This window comes from Coccinella septempunctata, chromosome 5 (assembly GCF_907165205.1).
Source record: "Coccinella septempunctata chromosome 5, icCocSept1.1, whole genome shotgun sequence".
NCBI lineage: Eukaryota > Metazoa > Arthropoda > Insecta > Coleoptera > Coccinellidae > Coccinella > Coccinella septempunctata.
Window position 1 is genome coordinate 8520463 of NC_058193.1, and position 21860 is coordinate 8542322.

Here is a 21860-nt window from a genome sequence, read left to right on the forward strand (position 1 = left end):
ACATTTTAATTTCTCTAATTTTAGCACCAAGTTCACATTTCACACCACTCTATTACAAGCTTATATACTTGTATTCACTCTCATTTTGTATATATGTCACCTCAGATTAACTTTACACCTCTTACAATCAGACTTCTCAGGCCTCTTAAGTTTCAGGTACCTCTACGCTCAAGTTGGACACTTGAAGGCTTCTCATAGACCAGATCGAGATCCATCTCACTACACTCAGAACTCTGAATAATGGAATACACTCTATCAACTCTATTGGACAGACTGGTTTGTGATAATGCTCGAGGAGGTCCAATCTGATTTCAACTCAATAAGTATAATTTATTATACACTTTTGCATGTCTCTATTACCTGAAACTTATGATACCTTATTTATTTTCTCTAACGTTGTGAACTGCTCTTCTTGTTTCATCTCAATTATGAATACTATTCATTAATTCTTTCTACGTTTACAATATTTCATTTCTCTACATTGCATTTGTAACACAACTCACCTCAATTTATGTACTCTCATACAACACCTTCTGCTTTTCTAATAGATTTGCTATTCCTGTAAGCGTTGGTAATCATCTCTCTACATTACATTTGTAACACAACTCACCTCAATTTATGTACTCTCATAAAACACCTTCTGCTTTTCTAATAGATTTGCTATTCCTGTAAGCGTTGGTAATCATCTCTCTCTCATTCTGTCTCATTACACCTGTCTCACTACATTACATATCTCTAACTTCTCAAGTTGTCACTGCAACCTTCTGTTTTTCTGATAGCGAGACAGTTTATGAAATCGTAAACTCTATCACTGTAAACGTTGTGCTTGCATGATAACACTCACATCAATTCATAACTATCAAGCTCAATTATTATGCAACTCAAAATACATAGACACGTTTTTAAGTAGATCTATCTCAATTCTCTCAATTCTTATCAAACGCATAATAATTGATCTTGTTACTCGATACATGAAATTCACTCAACCTGCTCTTTCTCTCAAGCAAATACAACGTTGATTTTCTCATTGAAACATTACTCTCAAATTCTCTCAATAACTTCTCAATACTTGTAAATAGGTTCACTCTGTTTAGATGTTGTATATAATTTTACTTCATGCTAGTGTCTATTTATTATGTGAAGTGTTTGATATACAATAAAGATTTTATTTTACCATCTCCAACTCAATCATTTGGTAACAGTCCACTTTTAAGTAATTGCCAAAAATCTCAACACCCAGATTTTTGAACACAACGCAAGATCATCGTCGATCGGTAAATGCCTAATGACGGCATATATCTTCTCCTCCTCCATTTGGTAGGTAAAAAATTCTTTACCATGCTGCTTGAAGAATTTTGTGATTTTTCTAAAATCAACTACAGTTGACGCGATGATTTTTATACCGTCTTTAACTACAGTTGCGCTTTTGTAGTTTATCTTTTTTGTCTAGAGAGCTTTAGATATTTCTACCCAATCTGAGGTGCCCATCATCGTGATGGGTGGAATTTTATCTCTTTTGGGCACTCCCGTTGCCTTCTTGGCAGTCTCCTTACCAGAAGAGGAGTTTTCTTTTCGCGCGCGTTTAGTTGGGGGCGCGTTTGGGGCCTTCGCAACCTGCGTTGAATCATTTTTCTTTGTTTCGGGTTGTGAAACAATTCCTTTAAGGGAATTATTCTTGGAACCTGCTACCGGTTTTGTGATTGCGGCGTAAGTGGGAGATTTCGGCATATTATTGCGGGTCATTTCCTCCCTCAAGAGGCGCATCTCACCGGCCATGTCGGAAACTTCAGATAATGAGGGTTCCTATATGGAAGCGAACGATGCTGAAGAATTCAGCGACGGCGAACACGAAGAGCTTGTAAAAAGAGAAAAAAATGGGCAGTTGAAAGCTCAAATTGTCAAACTGACTGAAACTGTGTCACAGTTGGTCGGTGATATGTGCCTCTTGAGAGAAGAAATGACCCGAAATAATATGCCGAAATTCCCCACTTACGTCGCAATCACAAAATCGGTAGCGAGTTCCAAAAATAATTCCCTTAAAGGAATAAGGAAAAATGATGCAACGCTGGTTGCGAAGGCCCCAAACGCGCTCCCAACTAAACGCGCGCGAAAAGAAAGCTCCTCTTCTGATGAGGAGACCGTCAAGAAGACAACGGGATTGCCTAAAAGGGATAAAATTCTATCCATCACGATGATAGGTACATCAGATTGGGTAGAGATCTCAAAAGCTCTCTATACCAAGAAATTCAGTTATAACCAGGCTATTGTAGTGAAGGACGGAATCAAGATTTATAGCTACAACTGTAGATGACTACAGAAAATCAACTGAATTCTTCGACCAACTTGGAAAAGAGTATTTCGAATACCAGATGGAGGAGGAAAAGAAAATTTACGCCGTCATTAGGCATCTTTCAATAGACGCAGATCTGGAATTGATAAAAAATGACCTGAGATTACAGGGAATCAATGATGCTGAGGTGTCTAATATGATATCAAACAAAACGAAAAATCCTATACCATTATATCTGGTTAAAACGCAAAAGGAGGAGATATTCGACATCCAACCTCTGTATTGTGGTCGAACCAAAAAAGAAGGCAGAAAGTTAAGCCAATGCTTCAGATGTCAAAGGTACAGACACGCACAAAATAAATGCTCCTTCCCGTGGAGATGTGTGAATTGTTCGGGAAACCATAGCAGCAAAGATTGTGAAATCATCAAGAAAGGTGAAGAAAGAATGCTACATGCGTTTTATGTGGTGAAGAAGGCCATCCAGCAAGTTCCAAGAGATATAGCGAATTTGAGCTGGTGACCAGAAAGAAGAGAGCCGGCCAAAAACAGACAGAACAGAAAAATCCGTCGAATAAAGCAACACCTGCACGGAAAGTTCAGGAAACTGTGAAAACCAAACCTGCAGAACAGGAAAAGAAAGAAGAAAACTTTTAAGCTTGTGCAGAAGGAAGAGGAACAAAAGAAGAATCAATTAAAACCGACTATAAATAGTCAACCAGAAAAAAGAAAAATATCTGAACCAGCCGATGATTCAGATATCTTCACGGAAAAAATGTTCAACAAATTAATATCGATTGAATTTTATTCTGGGAGGATTCTGCATTTCTTAATAAACTTTTTAGGGTTTTCACTCCCAATCTCTGAAACAAAATCAATTAAAAATTAAGTGGTAACGTTACAACTTAAAATTATAATTTCAACGTTATATATTTTCAGTTCATTGTCAGGCAACAATTTATTCTAGTTAATTTGCTCCTGACAAATTAATGCAGGAATTTACGCAGGAGCTAATCGTCGATTTCATTTTGATTGATTTTGTTTCAGAGATTGGGAGTGAAAACCCTAAAAAGTTTATCAACAAATTAATGTTGAAATAATAAGGATAAATTCAGATGCATACCACCCGACGATATGAATATCGACAAGTGTTACGATCTGAACCAGCCAATTTGCCATCGTCAAGGCCCCAAATGGAGTACGCTCCACCGAAGAAAAGCAGATGCTGACCATGGTTTCGGCCTCATTTGGCCTCATCAGAGCAACATAGCATTTTTGTACGGTGGAGAACGTTTGGAATTGATGGAACCTCATTCAATGTTGGCATGTTCTACTGGGTATTATTTACCCAGAGCGCCACCCAACCAACATGAAACGGTGTCCGATTCAATCCCCTCCAGATAGAAACCAAGACGAAGACAATAGCATATGTCCCATATTATCCCTAATTCAGTACGCCGATTCGCTTTGCGAACGTCAGACGCATGATGAATTGAGAAGACTGAGAACGCGCTCAGATCACGGCAGAAATGATGCCAGCGGTACAATAATGAAGAATGATCACGCCTAAATGGGGAGGCAGTGAATAAAATAATAGGGATAAATTCAGATGCATACCATCCGACGATATGAATATCGACAAGTGTTACGATCTGAATTGAACTAGCCAATTTGCCATCGTCAAGGCCCCAAATGGAGTACGCTCCACCGAAGAAAAGCAGATGCTGACCATGGTTTCAGCCTCATTTGGCATCATCAGAGCAACAAAATATGCCGAAATCTCCCACTTACGCCGCAATCACAAAACCGGTAGCGGGTTCCAAAAATAATTCCCTTAAGGGAATTGTTTCACAACCCGAAACAAGGAAAAATGATTCAACGCAGGTTGCGGAGGCCCCAAACGCGACCCCCAACCAAACGCGCGCGAAAAGAAAGCGCCCCTTCTGATGAGGAGACTGTCAAGAAGGCAACGGGAGTGCCTAAAAGAGATAAAATTCCACCCATCACGATGATGGGCACCTCAGATTGGGTAGAGATATCTAAAGCACTCTACAAAAAAAGAAAAACTACAACCGCGCAAATGTAGTTAAAGACGGTATAAAAATCATCGCGTCAACTGTAGTTGATTTTAGAAAAATCACAAAATTCTTCAAGCAGCATGGTAAAGAATTTTTTACCTACCAAATGGAGGAGGAGAAGAAGATATATGCCGTCATTAGGCATTTACCAATCGACGCTGATCTTTCGTTGATTAAGGACGACCTGATATTACAGGGAATATCAAACGCTGAGGTGTCCAGAATGACATCGAACAAGACGAAGAAGCCCATACCTCTCTACCTGGTTAAAACCCAGAAAAAGGAAATCTTCGAAGTGAAGCGACTCTACAAACCCTGTATTGTGGTTGAACACAAAAAGAGGCCTGAAAGTCCAAGCCAGTGCTTTAGGTGCCAAAGGTTCGGACATGCACAGAACAAATGCTCCTTCCCGTGGAGATGCGTGAAGTGCTCAGGAAGTCATAGCAGCAATGACTGCACACTCACCAGAAAAGGTGAAGAGAGAAATGCCACATGCGTCTTATGTGGAGAAGAGAGCCATCCAGCTAGCTACAAAGGATGTAGCGAGTTCAAGTTGGTGACCAGAAAGAAGAATTCCCAAAAAACAGCTGAACAGAAAAAAAAGGTAACAAAAACAACAACTTCTGAACAAAAAATTCAGGAAGTAGCGAAGACCCAACCTAGAGAGCAGGAAAAGAAGAGGGAGACTCCAAAACCCGTTCAGATAAAAGAAGGACAGAAGAAGCTTACAATGAAACAGGCTGTGAACAGTCAACAGGAGAAGAAAAAGATATCTGAATATATCATAGCTACATCCTATTTCAATTAAGAAAAAATTTTGGGTCGAACACTTTAGGAAACACTATTATTATAATGAGGATAAATTCAGATGCATACCACCCGACGATATGAATATCGACAAGTGTTACGATCTGAATTGAGCTAGCCAATTTGTCATCGTCAAGGCCCCCAAATGGAGTACGCTCCACCGAAGAAAAGCAGATGCTGACCATGGTTTCGGCCTCATTTAGCCTCATCAGAGCAACATAGCATTTTTCCACGGTGGAGAACGTTTGGAATTGATGGAACTTTATTCAATGTTCTCCACCGTGGAAAAATGCTATGTTGCTCTGATGAGGCCAAATGAGGCCGAAACCATGGTCAGCATCTGATTTTCTTCGGTGGAGCGTACTCCATTTGGGGGCCTTGACGATGAAAAATTGGCTAGCTCAATTCAGATCGTAACACTTGTCGAAATTCATATCGTCGGGTGGTATGCATCTGAATTTATCCTCATTATTTTATTCATTGCCGTTAAGGCACTATCACTTTTCATTACTATTATTATATACACAGGGTGGGCCTTTCAAAACGAAACAGACGAGATAACGGGGACAATAAATTTTTTTTTCGAAAAAATGCTCGGACACGTCGATTTTTACTTCGAGGGGAACAACTTTTAAGGTCAAATTCACAACTATATCGCTTCAACCCTTAGTGTTAGAACACCAACCCTTAAATTTTGAATAGGAAAGATAGGGTGAGTGATACCTCATTTGAAAGGCCTTTTAATCCTGAATTCAGCATATAAATTTTTTCTCATTTAATGCATTCGTTTTCGAAATATACAGTACCAGTCATTCAGCTAACCATGCTATGTGAAATCATCAATTATTTGACCAATTCATTCTGTGGTTACGATGGTAACCGTTAATTGTCAACATTAGACAACGAAATAATTATTATTGGTAATTACTTTCTTCAACAATTAAGGTGAAAATGGTTTATTCTGTTTCAGAGAGAATTGAAATTATTTCTTTATTTTTTAAGAATAACGAATGCGGGAATTGTACAGCAGATTTATTCAATCGATTGCACCCAAAAAAGCACATCTGCAGAAATTTCGTTTAAGAACTTGTAAAAAATTTCAGGAAACTGGATGAGTGGCCTATAAGATGAAAAATCCCAACCGTGAAAAGAGTGTAAGAAATGAAGATGATGTTAGTGAAATTCTAGAACAAGTTACGGCTGATACGACATTGAGCACGAGAAAACTGGCCGATATCACTAATACTAGTTGGGTTATCAATTCTGAAAAAGAATAAATCATTTTCACCTTAATTGTTGAAGAAAGTTATTACCAATAATAATCATTTCGTTGTCTGATGTTGACAATTAACGGTTACCATCGTCACCACAGAATGAATTAGTCGAATAATTGATGATTTCACATAGCATGGTGAGCGGAATGACTGGTATTGTACGAAATTCAAAATTGAATATCTCGAAAACGAATGTATTAAATGAGAGAAAAATTAATACGCTGAATTCAGGATAAAAAGTCTTTTCAAATGAGATATCACTCACCCTATCTTTCCTATTCAAAATATAGGGGTTGGTGTTCTAACAGTAAGGATATATTTGTGGATTTGTAGTTAAAAGTTGTCCCCCTCGAAGTAAAAACCGACGTGTCTGAGCATTTTCTCGAAATAAATTTATTGCGCACGTTATCTCATCTGTTTCGTTTTAAAAAGCCCACCCTGTATCATATATTATAATTATATCATATCGAACTATAGAAAGAAGCGTGTAACTCACAATCAATTATCGATGAAATTGAACTCAAATCCTGAAAATAACTTCAAATGATGATTAAATATAGAAAGGATTGTATAGAATATAGAATGTTGAAATAGATGTGCTCTTGTAGAGAGACCTATGTAAAATTAATTATTGATGAAGTTTTTCGATTTTTTTCGAATTATGAAGTCATAGGCTGAAAACCTGCAAAGAAAGTCACTTTTTCACAAGGTTGTATGTAACAAAATTGAAAAATTGGCAATTTTCCCACAACAATGCTCTACATATCATAAAGCACCCAAAAACACTTCCAAAACTAAAATTTTTGCACAGAAATCTTCAAAATGAATAGAAAAACAATGGTGTATATTTTCATAATATGAAAAGAAAGCAACATAGTTCTATGTTAAACATAGGACTTTGTATCCCATGCAATTGTGGTCAATTTCCTTCAACTCAGAATATCGTGGTTCTATGCAGTACATAAAAACATGTGACGTCTCGAGTTTGACAAATTTTCTCAAAGCTCGGTTAATTTATTCAAAAAGTAAGTGATATAATGGCCGAAAATATTCCTCATTCCTAATTCCTAATCAACTTGCACAGTTTGATTGAATATCCAGCACATCTCATCTAAAGCCCGTTTGCAACAGCCGAGAATTCTCTGGAGAATTCTCTACAAAATTCTCGCAAGAAAAGGGCGGAGACTATTTAGTACGCAACTGAACAGAGAATTCTACCGAAAGTGCGTATGTAACGGTACATAATTCACGGCGCATGAAATCTCGAGTAAATTTTCTAGAGAATTCTCGGCTGTTGCAAACGGGCTTTATATATTAATCATTCATGCCATACTCTGTCGAATGCTCTGGCGACGTCTAGTAAAACAAGACCTGTAGCTTGTTTATTTTGGAATCCCTCTGTAATGTATTCTGTGAGCCTTAATAATTGTTGGTCTGTTGAATGCTCTCCTCTGAATCCGAACTGTTCTGGTGGTATTAGTTTCAGATTTTCGGTTTCCTCATTTAGCCTCGTGGCGATAATTCTTTCTACTAATTTTCCTAACGCCAACAGTAGACTTATCGGTCTGTAGTTTTGTGGGAACTTCTTCTCTTCAAATGGTTTATTGAATACTATGACTTCCGCTGTTTTCCATTTTTCTGGGTAGTGTTCTGTCCTCATGATTCCATTCGCGATATTTGTTAGAGCGGCTATACCTTTTCTAGGCAATTTCTTTAACATAACATTCGTTATTTTATCGCTTCCGGGAGCTTTCCTCTTCTTAAATAAATAAATAAATAAATAAGGCCTTTATTTCTCTTACAGAAATCTCAAGGGGAAGTTCACCCAAAGGTGTTCTACTACTTAGCCCTTGTTTTTATATGAATAAAAAATTATGTGTGCAATCCATCCCGAGTAATAATAATAAATACAAGAACAATATCTTCTTTGAAACGGCATCCTGAGATTGTGCAAAGAACCAGTGAAGCTTTAACATTTGCCAGTTCATGCGTGAGCGAAAAAGACATACGAAAGTGGTACCACGAAATCTCCCAGTACTTAACAGAAAACGATCTCCAAGCTGTCATTCAAGATCCTTCAAGAGTGTTCAATGGTGACGAGACAGGTTTTCAATTATGTCCTAGCACCGGAAAGGTACTAGCATGCAAAGGAGAAAAAAATGTGTATACCTACTGTAGAACATGGCAGCTCGAAGGAAAATATTACCGTCATGTTTACGTTCTCGGCCAGTGGAAAATCATGTCCACCTATGATTATTTATGGATATAAGAGGATCCCTGAGAAAATTGCATCCAATGTACCTACGGGAAGCGAAAATGGTTGGATGACCTCAGAAGTTTTTTTTTAATACATTGCCAATATTTTCCATCCATATTTAATAAAAGAGAATATTGTGTTGCCGGTTGTGTTTTTCTTAGACGGTCATAAGACACATCTTACATATGAAGTAAGCAAGTTATGCTCTGAATTGAAAATTGAACTGGTTGCACTATACCCAAATGCGACTCGAATTTTGCAACCTGCCGATGTAGCTGTTTTTCGTCCAATTAAACTTGCTTGGAAGAAAGCAATTAGGGCTTGGTGTAACGAAAATGTTAATGAAGTGGTGACTAAATTGAATTTTGCTTCTATTTTGGAAAATGTGGTGAACACAGCCATAAATCCAGAAACCCTTGTCAATGGTTTTAGAGTATGTGGACTTTGTCCATTCAATGTAGAAAACATTGACTTCTCCAAATGTCTTGGTAAACAAAAGGTTGCTGAATGTAACAATCAAGACCTCACAGCCCGTTCCACTATCACATATGAACATTTTAAAAACATCGTGGGTGAAGAAAAAATCGGGGAATTTCGAAAATTTGAAGAACTAAGTCTAAGTGAAGAAAACCGGAAAGATTTTTGTCTACTGTACAAAATTTGGAAATCTTTTCAAAATTCGAATGAATCTGAAGATCAAAATCAAAGTCAAGTTATAATTACTCAAAATCAATCTTATGAAAATACCCAAGAGGTAAACACACCCGAAGAGATACAAGTTGAGAGTAACAGAGAAATCATCAATCAGACCCTGTCCGAAGCAAGCCCTTCTTTTAAAATTGTTGATAATACAGCATTTGGAAAATATTTAGTTTGGCCAAAAACTCCAGAACGTAAAGGAAAACGTGAAACGGAGCGCTAACCATTTGCTATAACTTCGGAAAAGTATAAGCAAATGTTCAGAGAAAAAAAAGAAAAAAAGAGAAAAATAGAAGAAGAAAAGGCTGAAAAGAAGAGAATAAGGGAGGAAAACAAGAAAGGTGGAGGACAAAAAACAAACAAAAAGCGCAAGAATATACCAGAAGCATCAACTTCAAAATGTACTTCAAATGTTTCTGAGATTAACTTGGATAAAATTCAAACGGCAACTCGCTCTTTATTTGCAGATTCAGATTGCTGCGGTAGTTGCAAACAGCGCGTTCATGCACAAAAGGACTTGGTGTGCGACGAATGTTCGAAAATATTTCATAAGAAATGTTTACCAAAGAGCCATCAAATACATATACCGGATGATATGGATAATGATTTATATTTATGTCACTTGTGCTATCGGGAATCCTACAACAGTTCAGAAGACGAGAACGTTGAAAATTCCGATGAAGACACTGAAGATGTCAATATATTATTGGCAGAATACAAACACTATTACAACACTCATTAGAATTTTAGTTAGTTTTCGTTTATAGTTGTATTACATTAATGAAAATAAATAAAATACATATTGTCCAATGACTGTACAACTCTCGTCCCATAACTGTATAATATGTCCAATAACTATATTTTTCGCCCACTTGTTCATTGAAATGTGATAAAAATTAAATACCTTCTATTTTGTTCATAATTACACAAATAACCTTTAAATCATACATTCTAGTATCGTTTTAAATCATTATATCATAGATTATCCCCAAATTTAGGCAGTTTTCATAACTTTACTAACGAAATTTTCTTAAGTGTCCAATGACTATGTCGTTCACCCTAATAGTGCAAAAAGTAAAACAGGAAAAAAAATATATTATTCATTTTCTTGCCTCCTCGGAGACTGAAAAGTGTTATACCCAACCATTGAGCAAGTATTCTCTGATTTTATTCTTGAATCTACTATCTTTAAGTTGTTTAAAGTCGTAAGGAATCTCATTATACAATTTATAGAAGTTGTATCTAAAACTTCTCTGAAAGGTTGAGGTTCGATGGTGAGGGCATGTAAGTAAGCCTCTATGTCTAATGTTAACATTGTGGACATCAGTTCTGTACTACAACCTATTGAAGAGATAAGGTGGTTTTTTATTTACGATTATTTTATGGAATGTACAAAGCGCATGAAAGTTAAAACGAAGTCTCATAGGAAGCCAACTCAACTCAACAAACTTATGGGATACATGATCAAATTTTCTAATTACGAAAATAAACCTTATATAGCTGTTCTGGACACGTTGAATTTGACCGAGAGAGTCCTGATCCAAACAGAAACTGGACACAGGAGAGCAGTAATTGAAATTAGATAAGACCAGACACTCACACAGAAGTTTTTTGGTATAGATTGGTAAATAAGATCTGTGCGCATATAACGCTCTTAAAGCTCCATAAGCTCTCCGAACAGTGCTCTCCACATGCTCGCGAAACCTCAGCGAATCGTCCAGAATCAGCCCTAAATTTCGTGCACTATCGACAAATCCGATAACATTGTTCGCTACAGTTGGTCTGAGGTTATCCTTAACGAGCTGTTTGTTTTTTTTTTGGAGCCGAAAGCCAGGGCAAATGATTTTTTGGGATTCAAAGACAGGCCATGTCTTCCAGCAATATCCCATTATCGATGCAAGTCCTCATTGAGTCCGATGGCTTCGTTATTCAATTCGTCAACTGAGAAATCTATGAAGAGCTGAAAGTCATCCGCATACATATGAACCCTGCAGTGAATAATGAACTTCACAAATTGGCTGGTATACAATATGAAAAGCATGGCCCAAGAACTGAACCTTGAGGGACTCCATTTGATACGCTCTTGGCTTTTGAAATTCTAGTACCCAATTTAATAACTTCCGTACGACCACTCAGATAAGACACAAACTCTATATATCACAAAGCACCCAAAAACCCTTCCAAAACTGAAATGAATGCACAGAAATCTTCAAAATGAATGGAAAAACAATTGTGTATGTTTTCAAAATATGAAAAGAAAGCAACATGGGTCTATGTTAAACATAGGACTTTGTATCCCATGCAATTGTGGTAAATTTCCTTCAACTCGGAATATCGTGGTTCTATGCAGTAGATAGAAACATGTGACGTCTCGAGTTTGACAAATTTTCTCAAAGCTCGGCTAATTTATTCAAAAAGTAAGTGATATAATGGCCGAAAATAGTACTAGGTAAGTTTATGGTCACTAATATTGCCTAAATATGTTATATAATATTGGGTTGTAAAGTATTAAAATTCAAAGATTTCATTTTGATTGGTGCATGTGATGTGATGATGTGTTTCAGTAAGGTCTCTCGTTAACGCAAACTTTAAATACAGGTTATCTCACTTTTCTGCACATATGACAGACCGCAGTTCCGACGATCTGCTAACAATTTTGTTTTCTTATTAACAACTGTTGTTTTCTTACAGTGTCGCTGCTCTATAGAAATGTATTCCGAAAAATCAGATACGACAGAACTGGAAAATAAAGATTCCACAACCGATATAAAACAAGTACCCGTAAGAGGCAACCCCTCAAATGAAAATAAGGAAACATTTGAAGATGAAGAGAAAATTCTCACTCACAGCTCACTCATTCGCAGCAAAATTATGACTGTGCACAAGAGATGGAAAAAAAAACTTACGCGAAAGAGAACTGAAATCCAGAGAGGTGGGCATATAACATACGAAAAGAAAAATTTGACAGAGGGTTAGAATATATTTCATCACGAAAGAAGTTGAGACCATGTAGAAAAATAAAAACACATAAAGACTGCTTGGACAAATGCTTTTCTAAATGTGCCAAAAATATGAGTGAAGAAGAGAGAAAGCAATTATTTTCCGATTATTACAAGCTTGATAGTAGTGAAAAAAGAATGTATATTTTGAGCACAATAGAGATGAGTATTCCACAGCGAAGAAGAAAGGAAGAGAATGATAAAAACTCTGAAAAAGCTAAAACTTTTAAATTCTTCTTTATTTTAAGTAATAAGAAAATACAAATTTGTAAACCATTTAACTGTAACACTTGGAACACTTGGTATCAGTCAGAATCCCATAGGTATATACCGTTCACAAACATTCGACAGAAACCAATACCCTTCGAAAAAGTATACAGGGAACGTACAGGAAAAAAGCTACCTCAGATAAAGCTGTAAATTCTGTAAGAGAGCACATCAAATTGTTCCCTGTAGTAGAGAGCCATTATTGTCGGGCTGATATTGAAAGACAGTACATAGAATTGACCTGTCATCCTGTCAATTCGAAAAATGTACGAAATGTATGAGGATTTCATAAGGGAGAGAAAGGTTTGGCCCCAGTTAAAATTAACGTCTATCGTAAAATATTCTGCACCGAATTCAATTATTCGTTCAGTAAGCCTTCAAAAGATCTGTGTGATATCTGTGCAGAAATAGATCGCCTACAAAAAGAAAACACCCGTAATGAAGTAAAAAGAAATGAATATAAAAAGCACTTGCAAGAAACGGTTTTTATGAGACAAGAAGAAAAAAAGGATGTTGAAAAAAGGCAGTACTGTGTTTTGACTTAGAAAAAGTGTTAACCTGCAAGAGACGTGAAAAGTTTCTTCTATAAAAGCAAGTTAATAATATGACAGCTCACCTTTCCATAAACCGTACTGTTTTTTGCGCAATATGGTCAGAGGCAATGCATGGTCGGGCTGGAAATGATATCGCTAGTGCCTTTCACAGAATCCTGAGGAGAGTTCTAGAAGACTATTCATTATTGGAAGAACTTATTTTGTGGAGCGACAGCTGCGTTTTCTGTACCTGGGCACTCTTACATTCAAGAGGTCGATTCAGTTCATTGTGCCATTGAACGTACTTTGAGAAAATCGGAATATTTTTCTCTATTTTCGCTCTTCAGAGTCATTTTGAAAGTGAATACAAAAAAGCCTTATACCATACTTCAGATGAAAGAGCAAGATTTTTTAGATTTTTCGTGATATTCGTCGAAATTTAATTATAATGCAGAATTCTGTTTCCGAACCTCTTTTAATGAACAGTAATATTAAATCATCAGTTTAAGACAACGGACTATAAGAAGAAACGTAACTGTCGAAATTGAAGAAATACCAATATTAATAAAGAAAAATGATACTAAAATGAAACTAGCGCAAAACAAAGTGAAAGAGTTAAAATCTATGTACAGGTGGATGTCGGAGGTGGATAAAAACTTTTAAGTTCACATTTTTTCTAAAATGCCAGACAAGAAAAATTAAAGAAATTGATGAGAATCATTAACAGATACTGTTACCAAGGTTTATGTTACATGTTCATGCATTTCGTTTTTTTTAAAAGATCCACAAGGTTATATGTCATTTCATTTTTTCAATGAATATGGATAATTATATCCTCTTATACTAAGAATTTCCTTGTTTAGCAGCTTATTACTTCTTGAATATGAAACCGAGGCAAGCATACTGCATAAATTATAAAATTTATTATTCCAAATATTCAAAGTCGTTTTTCATTTTCCTGTTTTTGTATCATACAACCTTATAATACTCAGGCAGCGAATTTGTTGGTATGTCTTTTTATTTCCCAACATTTTTATCATAGACATTGATCTAGCTCTTTGATTGAAACGAATGATTATACGGCCCATACTACCCAATTTATATTTCATATGTTTTTCAAGGATATGGAAGATCCCAATAAAGGCTGGAAACCATTTGAGCCTGAGTTATGTGCTCACGATTGTAATTGTGATCAAATTGAGTATACGTCTGAAGATTTCGAGAATGAAGAGTACCTCCAGATCAAGAATGAATGGCTGCAGTATTTGGATAAACATAAACTAGCCATTGACCAAAATACCCAGAATGTGTTCATCAATTCCTGTCTGCTTCTAATGATCAAGCAGTTTGTTGTTGAATAGTAAGCTTTATTATACGTATATAAGAATTTTTGAAGAACGAATCTCCACTCAATATTTTAGGCTTCAACACATGGATATTTATTTCATCATACCCACCTGAAATTTATCGGCACACCCGTGGTGTACGAATTGAAAAACAAATTGAGACGTATAACATCAATTCTATGTTGATATGTTTTCATATCGCAGAGCATTTATGCATATTTGCAGATCTTAACTATATTACATTTTTGTCCCCTACAAAACAAAATCTATTTTAAAATATCACAACTAAAATGACCAAGAATCAACACATTAAAATATCAGAATATCGTAAAAACATATTGTTGGAGCTATTGTTTATATTTTTGAATTCTTCTCATGCACGTGTGTATCAGAATTGTTGTGATAGTCAGGGAACTTTGAAATCTCTTTCTGAGGAAAGGGATAACTCACACCTAGTAGAGGAATGCGGGAAGGCTCTGCGAGAGCTGGACTCAGATAACAATGTGGAAGCTATCTGGCAGAGACAATCTGTCTCTGCTATCTGGTATCCGGCGCACGCGGGACTTCCGGGAAACGACAAGGCAGACATACTCAAGCGGGGGGAGCCCGCTCAGCTTTTGTTGGTGCAGGACCGCCGCAGCCTATCTATCGTAAATTTGTTAAGAACTTCTTTAATAGTTGGCTAGACAGGAAATCTTCCTCTGAATGGAGTACGCTAGGTGGTCTCAGGCAAACGAAGCTTCTCATTGAAAGACAGTTCTTTGTGCCTGAGGTCCAAAAACTCCTAGCTCTTGAGAGGAAAAAGCTGAGTCCGGGGACTGTAGCAATGACTGACCATTTGTTTTATGAACACTGAAATACAATGGGACTGACTGGATGTTCCCGGTGCCGCAGGTGCAGGAGCACTGATGACGGTTTAACATATTCTGTTCATCTGCAGCATCCTTGAAGAGTTAAAGATGACACACTTTTTTTATAGCAGGGGGAATCTGCGACCGTGAAAAACACGGGGCTCTCCATCTACCTCTAGATTTGTTGTAGTCTCAGTCTCCTCTTTTGCAGTAATATCGCTTGGCTCTTTTTTTCGTTGAGCTTTATTTTCCATTTGATACACCAGTCATTTATTTCATATATAGCTTCTTGTAATATTCCTTCTATGATTTCTGGCTTGCGATGTCGCATTGCGATTCCCGTGTCGTCGGCGTATAGTGTCAGCATAGTCCTTGGAGATTTTGGTATATCGTGAATATATATGTTATACAGTAACGGCCCAAGTACTGACCCTTGAGGCACCCCTGCTTCCATATATCTGGTTGTGGAGTTTTCTCCTTCCACTTTCACGTAGAATCTTCTGTTCCCCAAATAATTCCTAATCAACTTGCACAGTTTGATTGAATATCCAGCATATCTCATTTTGTAAATCAATCCTTCACGCCTCTGTCGAATGCTCTGGCGACATCTAGTAGTACAAGACCAGTTGCTTGTTTATTTTGGAATCCTTCTGTTATGTATTCTGTGAGTCTCAGTAATTGCTGTCCTGTTGAGTGATCTCTTCTGAATCCGAATTGCTCTGCTGGAATGAGATTTAGATTTTCAGTTTCTTCTGAAAGCCTCCTAGCGATTACTCTTTCTACTACTTTTCCTAGGGCGGACAATAAACTTATCGGCCTGTAGTTTCAGGGGAATTTTTTATCTTTGCCTGGTTTGTTGAACACTATGATTTCCGCAGTTTTCCACTTTTTCGGATAGTGTTCAGTCCTCATTATACCGTTTGCAATATTTGTGAGAGCAGCTGTACCTTTTCTAGGTAATTTCTTCAACATAATATTCGTTATTTTATCGGGAGCTTTTTTCAAGCTTCTGATTATCTCCTTTATTTCGAATGGAGATGTTGGTTTTTCTATTTTGTCGTCTACTGGTGGTTCGTCCATTCCTTCTTCGTTGTTCTCAACTAGTTCTTCCAGATCATCATTATCGTCATCAGGTCTTATTTTTATCTGTTTTGTTGAGCCTGTAAGTTTTTCTTAGTCTCCGATTTTCCCTGATGAGATCTTTGATTTCTCTGGGTGTATCACCGTGTGGATGTATCGGTGCTGGTCTCGTTATTTTCTTTGTGCTCTTTTTGTAGGCATCTAGTATATTCTTTTCTAGTTTATCAACTGCTCTTTCTAGGTCTTTCGGTGTGTTGATTGTTGGTATTTCTGTTACCTCCGATTGTATCAAATGGCTATATTTAGTCCAATAGGTGTATTCTCTTGTTTGCATTAGATCTCTTCTTGGCCTTTCTCCTATTTTTAATTCGATGGGGTTGTGGTTAGAGGTTCCGTCCCACAAGGACTCTATCGAGAATTCACTAGCGATATTTTTCATAATTGCGATATCAATTATATCTGGTAATCCATTTCCGAATGCTAGGTACGTTGGTTCTTCAGGTCCAATAACGATAGCATCATGTTTTTCAGCGAGATCTTCCAGTTTTCTGCCATTTCTGTTTTCAATCCTGCTGTTCCATTCTGGAGATTTGCAATTAAAATCTCCGATGCATATTTTCGGGTTTGTTCCATCTAGTAAGTTGTTGATTTCTTCTCCCAATAAGTTATTTGGGGGTCTTTTATATGCCGATGTGACTTCGAATCTTTGTCGATTTATTTCAGCAACAATCGTCACTGTTTCTATTGTGACTCGTCAGATCTTCCTTTAAAAGAGTGCTTCAGATCTGGTCTAACCAGTAAGGCAACACCTCTTCCAGTGTTTGCGATTCTGTCACATCTATATATCTCATAATTCCTGTAAGGCTATATTATCAGGTTTTCTCTCTGATATTATTTCTTCTATCTCGGATTTTCGAGTTCTGACCCCGTTTATGTTCCAGGAGACTATTTTAAGGGAATTTTTCCTAGTTCTATTTCCCATTATTTCAGTTTACTGAACATTCCTTGGAGTTCTTTCTCCATCTCTCTTTCAATTTTCAACATGATTTTGTTGAAATTTTTTCAGTTAAAGTGTCTAAATCGTCGGCGGATTCAGAGACTTTTCTGTTTTCTTTTGTTTTGTTGATCGTAGGTTTAGCTCGGGGCATTTTCTGTTGCTCCTTCTCCTGTACTGGTTTGGGTACTCATTTTTTCTTGTCGTCTACTTTGGAGTGGGTGGGCTTTCTTTTCTCCTGGACTTTTTGAGGCATCGTGCTCTGCTGAGCCGATTTCTGGCCTGTTTTCCTCTTCCTTGTCAATAATATGAATTCGTTACATCCTTTGTAGCTGGCTGGATGGCCTTCTTCACCGCACAGAACGCATGTGGCATTTCTCTCCTCACCTTTTCTGGTAAGTTCGCAATCTTTTGTGCAATGATTGCCCAAACATGTAAGGCATCTGTATGGGAAAGAGCACTTATTTTGGGCATGTCCATACCTCTGGCATCTGAAGCATTGACTTGGATTTTCTGTCCTTCTTTTTTATTCCACTACAATGCAGAGATTGTAGAGGCGCCTTGTTTCGAAAATCTCCTTTCTCTGAGTTTTGACCAGGTATAAGGGTATAAACTTTTTGGTTTTATTGGATGTCATTCTGGACACCTCGGAGTCATGGATTCTTTGGACTTTTAGATCATTTTTGATTATATCTAGGTCAGCATCTATTGGGAGATGTCTTATGACTGCGTAGATCTTTTTCTCTTCCTCCATCTGGTAGGTGAAGTACTCCTTACTAATCTGGTCAAAATATTTCGTAATGTTTCTGTAGCCGTCCACAGCCGAGGCTACGATCCTAATTCCGTCTTTTACGACGGTTGCTCTGTTGTAGCTGAATTTCTTCATGTAGAGAGCTTTTGAGATCTCTGAGGCGTATATCCCCGACCAACTAAACCACGGTTTCAGTTAGTTTATTTATTTGAGCCTTCAACTGCTCATTCTCTTCTTTGAGCCTTACAAGCTCCTCTGCTTCTCCATCGCTGAAGAATTCCGTAGCTTCCATGTAGGAGCTCTCATTGTCTGAGACCTCCGACATGGCTTTGTGTGCGTATTGAACTATATGAGGTATTTCTGAATAATAATGAATATTGGAAATCCTCACTACTATGTTACTATTAAGCTATGTGGCTAAGTTATATATTTTCTATACTATCAGAAAAATAAATCGACTCACCGGTGATAATCGTGGAACCAACGACCTTGGAGATGATCTGGACTCAGACACTGAATACACTGAATTTGAACGAATTTCCGCTCTATAACACATACAATTATAGAACTTACAAAAAACTTCGGAAGTTTCATAAACGGAATTAAAAATTCCGTAGCTTCGTTAGTGTACACTTTCACTTCGACTTTCTCTTCCACTTTCTCTTTTACAACACGTCCGCTCTTGTCGGGTTCTCACACAACATTTATTCTATCGTGCTGGGATTTATGTGTTTATTCTCTATTGGATTAACACTTTATTGAATTTTTCAATAAGTTGTGTTGTTATTTTAATCTCTTTTTAATTGATCTCTTGGTCTCCTTCGGTAAATTCGCATTCTCGTTTTGTCTTCCTCTGGGTCGTAGTCCACTAGTATCCTGAGTTCTTAATTCGGATGGTTTTTCGCTGTTTTGAATAATTTCTCCGCTTTTCTGTTCATGAATTCCGTTATGGTTTCCAATTTTAGGTCCCTATAAATCTGTCTATCCTGACAAAACAAGGTGCATCTATTGTACATCGTAGCAGCTTGTTTTCAGTGGCCTGAACTCTTTTGATATGGCTCTTTGCCGCGAAACCCCAGGCAACTGATCCATAAGTCAGTTGAGGCCTAGCAACGGCTTTGATTGATCTTCAATTTTGTCTCTCTCGACATGTGGCTTCTTCTCCCTATCAGAGGATAGTTTCTATTCATCGCTGCTTTCGTTTTGTCGATTGCTTGTTTGATATGACTTTTCCAAGTAAGTCCTTTGTCAAGCGCAATTCCTAAATATTTGGCTTCATTTTTCCAGTCGATTTCTTCTCCGTCAACTTCCAGTTTCGTTGTGGGTCGCAGTCTTCTCTGTAGTAATATTGCTTGGCTCTTTTGTCCATTGAGCTTGATTTTCCACTTTATGCACCAATAATTTTTTTCGTCAATCGTCTCTCGTAGAACTCGTTCTATTACTTCTGGGTTGAGGTGTCGAGTTGCTATGCCTGTGTCGTCAGCATATAACGTTAGCATGGATCTTGGATTTTTCGGAATATCATGGATGTATATGTTGTACAGAAGTGGCCCAAGTACTGATCCTTGGGGTACTCCAGCCTCTATATCTCTGGTTGAGGAGCATTCTCCTCCCACTTTTACGTAAAATCTTCTATTTTTGAGATAATTCCTGATCAACTTGCATATTTTGATCGAATATCCAGCACATCTCATCTTATATATTAATCCTTCATGCCATACTCTGTCGAATGCTCTGGCGACGTCTAGTGAAATAAGACCTGTAGCTTGTTTATTTTGAAATCCCTCTGTTATGTACTCTGTGAGCCTTAATAATTGTTGTTCTGTTGAATGCTGTCTTCTGAATCCGAACTGTTCTGGTGGTATTAGTTCCAGATTTTCGGTTTCCTCATTTAGCCTCGTGGCGATAATTCTTTCTACTACTTTTCATAACGCCGACAGTAGACTTATCGGTCTGTAGTTTTGTGGAAACTTCTTCTCTTTGAATGGTTTATTGAATACTATGACTTCTGCTGTTTTCCATTTTTCTGGGTAGTGTTCTGTCCTCATAATTCCACACGCGATATTTGTTAGAGCGGCTATACCTTTTCTAGGTAATTTCTTTAACATAACATTCGTTATTTTATCGCTTCCGGGAGCTTTCCTCTTCTTCAAACTTCTAATTATTTCCCTGATTTCATTTGGCGATGTTGGCTTGTGTATTTCAGCAGTCGCTGGTAATTCATCCATTTCTTCATCATTTTCTTCAACCAGTTCTTCCAGATCTTCATTATCATCGTCCTTCCTGTAATTTATTCTCGATTCTCGTTCGATCGAGTCTGCCAATGCCTCTGCCTTATCAGTATTGGTGTACGCCATTCCCCTTTCTCCGTGTAGGAGTGGAATTTTAGTCTTTTCTCCTCGTAGGCTTTTTTGCATTCTCCATGTAGAAAGATCGATTGATTTCGGTTCTTGAACCCTTTTGTTCCATCTGCTTGTTCTTAGATCTTTCAGGGTATTTTTCAGAACTTGTCTATGTCGGTTTAGGTTCCTTAAATTCAGATCATTTTTATCCATCCGATATATTCTTTTCAGTCTTCAATTTTTTCGTTTAAGATCTTTTACTTCTTTAGGCGTATCGCCATGCGGATGACTTGGTGCTGGTCTCTTCACTATTCTCGTGCTTTTTTCGTAAGCTTTCAATATAATCTCTTTCAGTTTATCAACCGCACATTCCAGGTCCTCTGGAGTGCTCATTGTTGGAATTTCTGTTATTTCCGATTATATTAAATGGCTCTATTCAGTCCAATTGCTATATTCTCTTATTTCCATCAGTTTTTCTCTTGGTTCTTCTCCAATTATCAATTCCGTGGGATTGTGGTTTGAGGTTTCATCTTCCAAAGTTTCAATCGAGAATTCTTGTGTTATATTTTTCAATATCGCGATATCTATTACATCTGGTATTCCTCTACCAAAAGCAAGATATGTCGGTAACTCTGGTCCAATCACTATGGCATTTTGTATTTCGGCGAAATCCTTGAGTTTTTTGCCATTTCTATTCTCTGTTCTGCTGTTCCATAATCGGGATTTACAGTTGAAATCTCCGATGCAGATTTTCGGGTTTGTTCCTTCCAACATGTTGTTTATCTCTTCTTCCAATAAATTGTTTTATGGTGGCTTATATGCCGAGGTAATTTCGACTCTTTGACGATTTAATTCGGCAACAATCGTCACTTTTTCTGTTTTTCCTTGTGTTTCGTCGGATCTACTTTTGGAGTCGTGCTTCAGATCTGTTCTCACCAATATTGCTACTCCTCCTCCGGTGTTTGTAGTTCTGTCGCATCAATATGTTTCATAATTCATGAAATTCAGTCGTCTGTTCCGGTTTATTCTCGTTTCCTGTAGGGCTATAAGATCAGGTTTTCTCTCTGATATTATATCTTTTATCTCGGCTGCCCGAGTGTTGATCCCGTTTATGTTCCACGAGATTATCTTGAGGGATTTCTTCCTTATATCAGTAAGGTCCATTAATTCAGTTTACTGAATAATGCTTGGAGTTTTTTCTCCATTTCCCTCTCAATTTTCAACATTATCTTCTTAAAAATTTTCTCTGTGTGGATATCTAAATCATCGGCTGATTCAGATATCTTTTTCTTCTC

At 37.4% G+C, this 21860-nt stretch overlaps 1 protein-coding gene across 1 annotated transcript in view; it reads left to right on the forward strand.

Moving 5' to 3' along the window:
* LOC123314441 overlaps positions 1-21860 on the forward strand; it is a 225887-nt gene that overhangs the window by 156964 nt on the left and 47063 nt on the right. The window contains exon 5 of the mRNA XM_044899732.1: positions 14323-14561. Within this exon, the coding sequence (XP_044755667.1) occupies positions 14323-14561 (239 nt within the window). The remainder of the gene's footprint in view (positions 1-14322; positions 14562-21860) is intronic.